Source organism: Papaver somniferum, chromosome 3 (assembly GCF_003573695.1).
Source record: "Papaver somniferum cultivar HN1 chromosome 3, ASM357369v1, whole genome shotgun sequence".
In the NCBI taxonomy this organism is placed as follows: domain Eukaryota; kingdom Viridiplantae; phylum Streptophyta; class Magnoliopsida; order Ranunculales; family Papaveraceae; genus Papaver; species Papaver somniferum.
The window spans coordinates 12,744,575-12,757,323 of record NC_039360.1 but is presented as its reverse complement, the minus strand read 5'-3'; the positions used below and the strand labels follow the sequence as shown (position 1 = coordinate 12,757,323).

Genomic DNA, 12,749 nt, shown 5'->3' with positions numbered 1-12,749 from the left:
TTGTTAATGAGGAAACCAAAATAGTAGAAAAACCACGGGACCTCGTCCAGATTGAACACCACATTGTATTAAGCCGCTACAGACACTAGCCTACTATGATACTTCATACTGTAATGTAATTGAGACCGAATTCAACCTTCAAGAAATTCAATTATAGTCGTGCTCCTAATGTCTCTTGAACCTCGCAAGGTTCTACGCACTTGATTCCCTTAGGATTAGCTGACGTCCTTTATAACCTAAGAGTTTCTTCAGCCGAAGTGAAGACTTTTGATACCAATTTTCCCCTAACAACTAAGCCCATTTGATTTCCGTTTAGATCAGGGTGTGGAAATCTATTTGCAATATACAATCTAGCAAACCTCACAAATCCGGAAGTTACGACTCCGGAAGAGCATCCTAGATTCCTAACCACCTCTTAAGAAAAATCGTCGAAAGATCATCTAAGATTAGTATTTAGATATCTAGCTTGGGGAATCATAAAGTCTGAGACGAATAGAACTTTGTGATTACTATCTATCTTGCCTGAAAGATATTATGAAAATCTCGATAACAGAAAGCAAGATCAGGATTCATGAACTATCAAGGTAAATATAGTCGGACCTGGCTTCACGAATCCCCAAGCGAAGTCTAGATTTTTATTCATGGACATAAAAGGCCAATAGAGGCGGCTCTAGAATCAACTAGGGCACAAATTGTCAGGGATTGATTTTCCTAGTTGACAGAGATGCTCTATTTACAGTTTTCAAAGACCAGAGTTAGCTTAGATTGAAGCTAAGATAACTTCAGAATCATGTAAACAAATTAAATAAGTCTTCAAACTACAATATATAGAAGACTATACACGTAGGTTCGGTTAGGGTACCATTTATAATGACCGTTTGGTTTAGCAAGTTAGCCAAAGAACTAAAATTCTATTTGATGTTCATTTAAACACCTAAGAAAATAATCATAGTTCACACACATAAGTTTTTAAGTGATCAATGGAGTCTTAGAAGTGTTTAAGAGAGTTTTAGCAAAATATATTAAAATAATAAGTCTTTGAGTATCTTCTAAATATTTTTGGGACATTTGGTACAATGGTTTGCCAACCGTAAGGCTTGTTCACGAGTCTGGATGCTACGGTTCGTGAACCGGATTTGCCAACCCTACTAGACTACCAAACTCAGTTGACCTCGATTTATGAACCAGGTTCACTAACTGCTACTTAATTAATCCCCACGGATCGCCATCCGGGTTCGTGAACAGTTCCCAACAGAACTTGTGGTTTGCAAACTGGTTCGCCGACCTTCATGTATTTTTGTATCTAAGATATTTATGGTTTGCAAACTGAGTTTGCCAACCTACCCTGAGTGAAAATTCCAGTAAGTTCATATTTCTCCTCTTATGATGTTTGAAACATTCCCAAGTGATATAATCATTTGCGTGGGCAATTTTCAATTGATCCACTAACTAATTCATCCACTAATTAATTCATAGAACTAATATTGTTAAGACCTTTGAATATCAAATCGCTAAATCATATTTTGAGATTTTTTACAAGACAAGCTTGACTCGAAACATTTTCTTTTTGAATCTACTGTAAGTCATACGGCATAGTCTCAATAGATAGAATGATTGTATAGTGAGTAAAATAGAATGGTCCAGTCTTCACATACCTGATCCAGAAGTTCTCCAAATGTTTTCGTCGATCTTCAGTAATCAAGGGTGATCTATGATATTCAACTACAATTCTAACCTATCTGAAACTTGAGTTACTAGACTAGAAATAAGATATAGTTTTGATCATGGCATTTGTTGGATGCTTATCATAACATAACTTAACTATGGTAAATTGTGCCTCCTCTTGTAGCATTCAGGGATGATGCAAAACTAGTTCATGAAAGATAACTTGTTTCCTTATTGAGTTATGTTGTATCTTGTTTTGTATATATATCCTCTCTTGTGAAAAATCATTTTTCTGAGCACCGCTGTAGGATTTGTCACCTTGGTACACATCAAATGTCTGGATTTATTTATCTAAATATCAAGAACCTCTTATGCTCTAAATCTACATTTATTGAGCTAAGAACAATGTTAATATTGTACATTTGACTTGTCTTGGGAATTATTTGGGTCACAAAACTCCTTGAAATCACGAATTCTTAACCGTGTGGTCCCTTATGACCGGTCTAAATCTAAGTGAATTATGAGTTAAGGCACTTCAGAAGATTTTATAAAGGAATTTCTCTTCCTCTGGTTTTTTCTGACCTAGAAACAGTGTATATATATATATATACTTGAGGTACGCCTACTTTATAAGTACATATGTGTGCTGATATATCTCTTGAAACATTGTTTAGGATTTTTTGGGAAAATATAGCGGATCAGGCTCACAAGACTAATTCTCTTTGGTTTCTAATAGGAGACATAAACATCTTTTTGACCAATCGGAAAAACATAGGGGCTTACCAATAAAAAAATAGTGAATACTATTACAATATACTCTAGGGAGCTCGGTTATATGATCTGGGATACATGGGTTACTATTCACTTGAAATAACAACAGACAAGGAGTAGCAAATATTCAAGAAAGATTAGATAAATCTTACTCTAATGCAGAGCGGAAAGTGTAATACCCTAAAGCCAAACTCATTCATCTAGTGGTTGTAGGTTTGATCATTATCCTATTACTTTGTCTTTAGATAGTAGTTTCCAAAATCTAAGTTGGACTTTCAAATTCTATGATACTTGGCATAAGAAATTTTCATGTATTCAATTAATCAAATAATCTTGGAATCACATTATAAAGGATAATCCCACAGATTCTTTAGTTTCAAATCTTCAGACACAAGGGATTAATTTACAAGATATGTTGAAATAAAAAAACATATTTAGTTTTCCATCAAAACAGTTAAAACTCAGGCAGATTGAAATTATAAATGCTTCGCAACATCTTTATAAAAAAGAGGAAAGGTTGTAAAATAAACTGTCCTAACTTGAACAACTTTACGACACACAAGCTGCTAAACAACAGTCTAAAGACAATATTATAACCGTAGTGGAAAAAACACAAAATACTTTCATACGGTAACTTTAAGGAGACAAATTGGAATGTTATAGAGTGCCTAAAAGACATCAATGATGATGTAACCTTTAACAAAAAATAAATTCATCATCGTCAACGATTATTTCCAAAAATTATTTTCTGCTGACTCAATTGATAACTCACATCATGATCAACTCTTCAATTTCATTCATTCTAGTGTTACTGATTCTGAAAATACATTTGATTCTTCCTCTCTCTAAAGAGGAAATCTGTAATGTTCTAAAATAATGAAACCCAATAAACCTCCAGGACCAAATAGATTTTCAAAAAGTTTCTTCATACAAAATTGGGATATCATAAAGACCAAGTAACCCTCAACATCCAACAATATTTTGGATCTGGAGCTATGCATCCAAAAGTAAGCAAAACATTCTTATATCTTATTCAAAAAACTATACATTCTAAAATTCCTAGTCAGTTTAGACTTACAGAGCTCTGTAATACCACTTATAAATTAATAGAAATTTTTTTTGTCTAATAGAATAAAAAATCTCTTTGACAACATAATCTCACATTTCCAAGCTGCATTCCTCTCTAAAAGATAAATATCGGATAACATTGTGATAGCACATGAAATTATGTACTCTTTTAAAAAGAAAAAATAAGCTAGAACGGGAGGCCTAGGCATTAAAATAGATATGTCTAAAGCTTTCGACATGGTCAATTGGGATCTTCTTCTAACGTCCCCGAAGGCATTGGTTTTAATCCCTCCATCTGTAATCTCATAAACCAATGTATCTCAACTTCTTTCATTGATGTCTTGTTAGATGTCTCTCCATAGGAGTTCTTTAAACCCACAAGGGGTCTAAGATAAGGAGATCCATTATCTCCTTATCTGTTCATCATTTGTATGGATATTTTTTTCAGACGAACTCCTTGCTCATGAATCTAAAACTAATTCATGGGGTCAAATTAACTCCTAAAAACAGTCCCATTTCTCATCTCTCTTTTGTTGATGACTGTCTTCTTTATTATAAAAGCGGATTTAAATGAATGTAAGAACATTTTACATTCTATTGAAATCTTTAGTGAAGCTTCATGGCAGCTCATCAATTTTGATAAATCGGGGATTTCTTTCAGTAAAATAAAGTTCATCCAAAACACAAAAAAATGATGTCTAAGCTCCTTAAAATAAAATAAATAAAAGAAAAAAGATTTAAAGGACTCTTACCTAGGTGCACCTCTCTTTATAGACAAATCCAAGATTGAAAATTTTGATAGTGGAAAAATGAAACATAGGTCTCAAGGGGGAAAATGAAAAGTAACATCACAACTAGTAAAATGGTCTTAAACAAATCAATCCTATCAAGTATGGCAAATTTCCAAATGAGTTGTTTTGTCCTTCCAAAAAAGATAGCAAACAAAATTGATGCGATACAAAGAAACTTTTGGCGGGGGGAAAGAAACCATTTCCAAAGGATACTACCCTAAAACTTATACTTGTCTTTGCAAACCTATGCATAAAGGGGAGTTAGGCTTTTGAGGTGCACATAACACTAATCTAGCTCTGATAGCTAAACTAGTTCGACATCTTCTAACTGAACCGCATTCACTCTGGGCATCTCAATTAAAACCTAAATACTTCGGGAAAAAATCTTATTTTGGGCTAAACCTTCTCAAACTAGTTCTTGGACGTGGAAAGGTATTAGCAAAAGAATAACCCTGATAGAACAAAATAGTATCTGGAGGTAGGAGATGACAACAGTATACGTATATGGGAGGATAAGTAAATACCAAGTCTAGACATTCATTTTATTTAATACAAACAACAACCATTTAACACCTGTGATTGATCTCATGGATCCAATTACTAAAAAGTGAATCATTCCATTGATTACTTTTATGTTTGACTTCAACATTGCTGAAAGAATATGTAATGTTAAGATACTCCCGAGTAAGGCAAATTCACCTAATTTTGATAGATTGGGATGGCGTTTGACTAATTCATGGGAATTCACTATGAAACCTATGTATTCAAAACTGACTGAAAACATAATCAATTCAAATAATCTTAATATGCCTGATACTTTTTGGAAAGATTTAGGGAAATTTTATGTTTCCGAGAGGATAAAAATTCCCACATGGAAATAATGTTTACAGAAACCATTTTCTACTACTTTTAAAAGGGTTAGGATTCTTAAAGATATTAAATGTTAGGTTTGGATGTGACGAAGATGAAACCATAAAATACCTTTTCTTTTATTGTAAGTTTGCCAAATCAGTATGATCTTTTGCACCTAGTCCAGTGCAGTTTTCCTATAATAATAATGTCACTTTCATAAACATTTGTAAATTTAGAAATCATTTTGAGTAAAATCTGGTTCTTATGGAAATAAAGATGCAATAGAGCCTTCCAAGGGAAACATAGATCAGTTGACCAATTAGCTTCAAACAATCAGAGACATATTCAGTTTTGGCAGGATGGTTCTAAGAATAAAGTTCAAAATCCGACAAAAGAAAAGTCTATGAAAAATAAATAATGAAATCTGAAAATTTTCTGAGAAACAACATCATAAGATAAATACGGATGCAGCTTGGATTTCATCTAATAAACCATCAGGTTTTTCTATAATTCTTAGAGATGATGCAGGTGAATTTGAGTAAGGAAAAGCATGACCAATCAATCCGGAAGAAGCAAAGGCTTTAGGGATGTTTCAGACATCACAATGGGCAAAAGAGTTTCACCTCACCCACTTCAATATTGAAGGAGACTACATAAATCTTTTTTAATATCTCAATGGAAAACAATCTTCCGTCTCTTGGCAAAATCAAGCTATCATGGATGAAATCAGACAGGAAACTCGCGACTGTCCAAATTTTCAAGGCTTTTTTTTCATAGCTCGGCGAATAGAGTAGCAGACTTATTAGCAACAAAACTAAACATTTCAATTGTAATTTAAATAGGCAAATGTCAACGTATGCATACATGCATACGATAAAAACTCATTAATTGAGTTACTTTTATATGGAAAGTGTAAATATCTCGTGAAGATAAAAAGTTAAATTTTAATTAATGTTTTTTTTAACAAATATCACTGTAGTTAGTACCTTTATAAAGTCAAAGAAGATGGAACATCTATAACTGCGGCAGCGGTTCACCATTTTTCTTTAGTCTACATTTGGTTTCTTTGTCTTCCCCCTCTCATGATGATGAACTCACTAATGTCGAAAGGGAAATTTAGCAGTTTATGGTCACGCTATTCCGGGTTTCCTAGATTTTCTCTTGTTTTCTTTTTACATTTTCCGATCTGAACAACAAAAGTTACTTTCAAAACAGAAAAATACAAATAAAGATTGCAGATTTTGAATCACTTGATTGTTTTTTTTTCTTTAATTTAATTGATTTTCAAATACACAACTTATGAACTATTTTTGATTTCTTTTTAAACTAATCACTAACACGATTTTTTTGATCAATTCTTTTTATCGATCAATATCTGTTGTATCAATCAAAATCTTTCTATCGCTTTTCTTTTTAAATCTGGAAGAAAAATAAAGAGGAAGACGAACAGAGTTAAAAGATCTGATCAAAAAAGAAAAAACAGAGTTAAAGAGAATAAAGAGGGAGAGAAACAATGGGGTAATAATGGAAATTTTCTTTTTCATTGGCACACGAGTTTAATAATAATTATGTCACAGAAAACTATAGTAATTAATACCCTCTTAACCTATTCATGGGTGCATACGTTAACAGGACCCATTTAAATAATCTTTTTCTTATTAACATCGATTGCCTATAAAATTTATGGTGAACGTAAGACCAAGGTAGTTAATTTCGGATTCCGGTTTATCTCGGTCCCGAGCGAGACACTGGTACAACGTTGTCTCGGGGAGATTTCGTTTTCAAATTTCGGTGTAATTTCGGTTCCAATTTTTATAATAAGAAGTGTTTGTTGCCAGGTTCAATTAATTCCAATCCTAATTTGAGTCAGACTAGAAGATTGAGGGAGTATTGACCCACTTAAAAGAAACATAGTATTAGTAAATCTGGTTGTTCACCTTCCTCATCATCAACACCAAATGATAATTTTAGGTCAAGAAATTCAAACACAACAACAAGCAATAATACTAGTGAGTGAATTAATCTGTTTAATTTTTGTACTTGAGATTAATCCACTCAATTTTAAAAAATTTTATATATATATATATATATTCCGGCCGAAATTCCGACCGAAAAACGCGTTTCCGGCCGAAATTTTCGCAAAGATTTCGTCCGGCCGAAATTAACAAAATCTCATCTTCTTGGACCGAAATCCGGAATTTCGCCGAAATTTCGGCCGAGATGGCCGAAATCGACTACATAGAATGTGAGCCATTGCGTACTGAATGTGCTAGTTTCATAGAAATCCATGCAATATCATTGATTTTATTACTAATATAATTTATACAGATACTACAAAGTTCTACAAACCAGAAAAATTCCATGATCTATCTCTTACTTTTTAAATATAAGGAGGAGGAGGTGGAGCGGACCATGGTACCGGAGCAGTAGGAGGAGGGGGAGACTTGAACCGTGGAACCTGATTTGCCACGGGAGGAGGAAACCGGTTCCTAAAGACACGTTCACGCAGCGTCCGTGCCCGTCCTATCTCTGCATCCACTATTATAGATCCATATTTATGGTTATCAGCGACAACAATCATCAACTTTCGAGTAGGATATGGATGACGACCACTACTAGTGACTTCTCCTCTGATCTCTACTGCCCCACACATTAACACAAACAACATCATCCACAGAAGACCCATACTTGTACTTCTTCTAATCAAATTGAACTTAAAGAATCCATTAATTCCCTAGAAATTGAAAATGGGAACCACGAGAAATTTTTCTTGGAGGACTATCTATGATAGCTACACACTTTCTTGTCTCTCTATTATAGAGAATGCACTTTCGGTTCTGGACTACTAAACAAATACAACCGGGTCAGTGGAAAACCATTACAAGTGCAATCTTCATCCTTGTTGACGAGGAAGGTAGAAGAGGTAGTCACTCTGCACATCCAAAAGGAAAGGCCAGAAAAGTGGAAGGTAGAAAATGGGAGCAGATAGACTCCAAAGTCCTGTCTAAACTCGAAACAAAGTAAGCCCAGATTCATGAAAAGCAAAACATGTCTGGTCATTCATATAGAAGCATACTTAAAATGGTACAAGTGACATTACTCTATGAAAAATTATCCGAGTACCCTGAGGAGGAACAGGTTCTACCTTCCATCCACAGTGTTAAGACTTAGGAGGAGGTGGTCCTGCTTTAGGGACTCGTCCTGTGTTTCTACTGTTTCCATCATAGCCTCTCCCCATCCATTGTTATCATTATCATCAATATGAATCAACAATTATTCTGCAGAAGGAATATTGACTAGACATAGAGCAAAAGCAGAACAAAAGCACACATGAACTATGTGAATCCATTTTGAATGACAATCTCAGACCTACCTGTAACCACTCAAGACCCTAACTAACAAGTTGATGTTGTGAATTAAACAGCATATAACAGCCTCTAACCCAGAAGCAGAACAAACTGAGAGAATTCCATAAATGGGAGTAAAACTCTAATAAGCTAAACAGGTTCCTCTTAGGTATTGGGTATTTGGTCGACATGCTGAAAGTTTGAGAATATGACCAATCTAACTATAAAGAATTGATTCAGATTTAATTGCTGAAGAAAAGTTTTTACCATTTCAGATAATATCGAACAGACATAGTAAATACATATCGAGCTCCTATAACGTCCATGCAGAACTCTAGTTAGTTACATTTGTGTTCCAGTAAATATCAGGAAATAAGGAACATAAAGATTACTTACCACAACTACTTCCTCTGAAATGTGATACTTTCACACTGGTTAAAAGGATTAATCTACGTCACCGTCTAGCTCCACATAAAGCCAGGTAATCCAGAAAGTGGTTTAAAACATAGGAACCTACCATATGCATATAAATAACAACATTAGCGGTCACAAGTTCATCAGTGAAAGTTTACCAAAAATAAATCGAGAGTATTTATAGCTTAGAAGTGATACAAATTAAGAAAAAACGGTCCTATATCTAAAATGGAAAAGGCAAGGGAAAATTTTGCAAATCATAATAGAAGTTTCAATATCGAATTAGAACATACTAAATTTTATTGGAACCCTGAGTATCTTTCTCTGGTATAACGGGGAGTTGAAAAAAACATGGATATCAACTTTCAACAATATATACTTTCGACCAGAATTTTATTCTTACCTTAATATGCACACAGCTAGTTCAAGTCATTCCGATGAGCCGGCGGCAGCTAATCCATTTGAGGAGGTCTCCCGAGAGAAACATCTGCTGTCTCAGATTTGTCCTTCGAGTTACTTGTTTGTGCTAAATCGTTCACATCCTTTTTCATCAACGCTATTCGGTAATTTGAGTCCTTTTTTGAGTATTGAGTGGCTGCAGCACGTGCACCAGCAATTGCAGCATTGAGAGTGGGTGTTTTATCTATCTCAGATGTTCTTTTGCTGGATAATTGACAAACAAGTGATCCCGGCTTCAAAGAAAAAGAATCTTGTGGATTCGGAAGTGGAAATTTCACAGGTAGTGGACACTCCACTGGGCGAAGACCTCTAACTGCTGCTTCGTGTATCTTTCAAAAATTATAAGAAGATATGGTCAGTCAAACATCCGCTAGATGGAGAACAGGATTTTGGTTCTCTTTGCTTACCTTCTTTTCCAGGTTATAGATGCGCTGATATCCACGCATCTCAAATGGTACTACCAATCTCTGCAGTTATGTGAGAGATCATCTCATCAGATTAAGAAATTACGGTAAATTGTACACTCCTAACTAAGCATATGAATAATTGATAACCTGTGGGTGTTCACAAAGCCAGCAAAAGTTTGTTAGTCCTTCCAATCTAACCTGCAAGAACGGTCCAATCATATATCATGCTCAAAATTCTTTAAGCTGCAACAAAATTCAAAATAGTGCTCTACTTGCATATTAGAATGAGAAAGTTGATAAGTAAAGCTCGCTACCGACCCCTTCAGGTATCTCGTCCCAGCAAACTAGCTCTTGACATTTAACACAGCCAACCACATCAACACATCCTGTAAGACGAATTACAAATGCGCAAAGTTTAAGAAAACATAAAAATCCATGCAATACATTCACCCACATTTTACAAACATCAATTTGTCGATCATCTAATATAGTTTTAAAGAGTAATTATCACTTGAGAAGTCAGTTTACAAATACCTAAAAGTTGAGAAACTGGATAAGACTCTGGAAACTTAAGGTCGGTTATCCCATTTACTGCATAAATTGCCCTGTAAAAATCTTCCATTGCCTTTATTGTTTCTGGTTCCGGAACTTTACCAGCGGCATGAATCCAAAGCCTACCTACACAATCGTTGTCATTATTTAGTACCATACTAACATGGCCATCATTCTCAATGTCAAAACGAACAGCATCAAGCTTCTCAATTGTGCATATACCATTAGATGTGAACAAAATTAGGGCTGTTAAAGTTACCTCTAATAGGAGCAGGCCATGATCTTCCTTCAATTCGTTTGATTCCATAAACAAGAAGAGATGCCCATGGCTGGTGCATTGTCAAGCAAGGGTTCTTATCAATTCCTTCTCCCATCGAGCCCCAGTTTTCCAAATTACCCTTATTTGTCACAGCGGAGTAGTAGTAGTACTGTAGCAGTGTTGTGGAAGCGGAGAAAGTGAGGGTTGTGTTTGGATGCTCTTTTAGAAATTGCTATTTGAAATTTAAAGCAATTTCGGTGGGGTGGGCAAACTTGTGCACCCCACCAATACCGGGGTGCATGTTCCTGCATCGTTATTGACTCAAATTGCATGGAGTGGTTTTGTTTCTTTCCCCTTAAATTACGGGAAAAGTCTTTTTATTATGTTTATTTTATTATATTGTTAACTTGTATACCCGTATACATGTTATGATGTTAAGGCTCATTAAAACAACTATTCTTTACATTGAAAACAAAATTCGTTAATTTTATTGCATTGAATACAATGATTCTTTGCATTGGGAAAAAGATTTGTTGTTATTCATGCAAGAAAAACCAATTTCTGATAAAATAAGATAAAAAGAAACACAATTTACAATAAAATAAAATAACTCTTTATTAAACCTTAACATGTATACAAGTTAACAAAAGCCTTTATTTAATTTATTTTTCCGTAATATCATCATATTATTTTTCAACAAAGTTATGTTTTTTTGAGCCAGTTAGTTCTTCTGTTGTTATGAAAAATTGTTGTAACATTTACTTTGATCTTTATTGAGTGTTGGTGGCTGTACGAACACTTGTTGTTATTCCTTTGTTTAGAATAACATGTTTAAGTTGTAGAATAGCCGAGCCAAGCGAACCGTAAACGAAAAAAAATAATTAGGCAATGATTTCTTTAGCGATAAAAGAAAATACATTTCCATATAAAGGACGGTTATAGTATTAACCTAAGAATCATTAATGTCATTTTGCATCATCTTGGACTAAATCGTAAATATTTTCACTGAATCATTAACTTATTTAAAATATGACCCTCTCTATATGAGGCTTTAGTAGAGGCGACTAGAGAGTCTAAAGTCCAACTATTGCGAGACTAAACGTCACTTCTACTTTCCAAATTCATAATGTTAGAAAACCCACGTGGTACAGTAGAAAATACATAAGCTTTTAATAACTTGTAAAAAATTCAAGCGGCGTTGATCTCATAATTCTTCTGTCTCATAAAAAGTGAGCATTTTATTTTTATTTTTTTCTTACAAAACTAAATACTTATTTTAGTTATTATCTTATAAAACTAAATACTTTTTTAGTTATTATCTTACGTAGACAGAAGATAATAACTAAAAAAATCCTAAACATCACTACATTTACTTGTTATTTTAAAAATTGTTTGAATACTAAAAAAAACACGCTTTCTCTGATGGAGTATATAAGCAGTTTCCCCCCGACTTGGTCAACAATACATCATATCTAGTCATATTTGTCCATTCCTGACGATCTGTCACCACACTTAGAGCTTGTTCGTTTCAAGTTTTTCATATCCCAGAAATTCTTTTTAGGGTAATCCAATTCCTAAAAATGGATTCCTTGGTATAGAAAAATCCATTTGGTTGGGGTAATTGGATTGCGTTGTAATTATAATCCATAATAGTACTTAAATATCCTTGCTATTTGAAATTCTAATACCTAACTAAAATTCAAAAATTGGAATTTAGAATTTAAAGAATTTAAAATTTCAAAACAGATTTAAACATAGATGATTACAACCAAATATTCTTCCCAAATGTTACTGGCAATCAACTTGTAACAAATGACTCCCGAATCAAAACAGATTTAAATACATACAAAGAAGAAACACGGAATACGAAAAGCAAAGAAAACTTTCCAAGAAAAATTTCGGTAAAACCTAACCTAGTCGTGGCTGATCTCCATATCTTTTCCTCTTTCTCCTTTCTTCTTTTCTCTCTCAGTTATTTCAGAAAAGGGAAAACGAGGAATAAGTAAAAACTCTAGATCTGGTTTTTATTTGAGAGGGATAGTGCAGTAATTTTTACTCGTATTAGAAGGGACAGTTTAGTATTTTTGACTCGATTCCTTTTTTTTTTTTTTTACGAAAATGAATTCCATTCCATCGGTTGAGCACTGCAATAGAAAACACGAAT

General features: G+C 34.1%; 1 protein-coding gene across 1 annotated transcript; it reads right to left on the bottom strand.

Moving 5' to 3' along the window:
* Window positions 1–8,712: 8,712 nt before the first annotated feature.
* On the bottom strand, window positions 8,713–10,786 carry LOC113355327 (activating signal cointegrator 1-like). Its single transcript, XM_026598157.1, has 7 exons — window positions 10,586–10,786; window positions 10,309–10,452; window positions 10,093–10,160; window positions 9,922–9,972; window positions 9,775–9,834; window positions 9,312–9,696; window positions 8,713–9,007 (listed from the first exon to the last, which is right to left on the bottom strand). The coding sequence occupies exons 1-6, from the start codon at window positions 10,698–10,700 to the stop codon at window positions 9,361–9,363; spliced, it is 774 nt and encodes a 257-aa protein (XP_026453942.1). The 5' UTR covers window positions 10,701–10,786; the 3' UTR covers window positions 8,713–9,007; window positions 9,312–9,360.
* Window positions 10,787–12,749: the final 1,963 nt, after the last annotated feature.

Coding starts and splice junctions, on each gene's coding strand:
- LOC113355327 (XM_026598157.1), bottom strand. CDS start 10,700: ATGGGAGAAGGAATTGATAAGAACCCTTGCTTGACAATGCACCAGCCA. Junction 9,835..9,921: donor GGCTTTGTGAACACCCACAG/GTTATCAATTAT, acceptor ACATAACTGCAG/AGATTGGTAGTACCATTTGA. Junction 9,697..9,774: donor TCTATAACCTGGAAAAGAAG/GTAAGCAAAGAG, acceptor AATTTTTGAAAG/ATACACGAAGCAGCAGTTAG.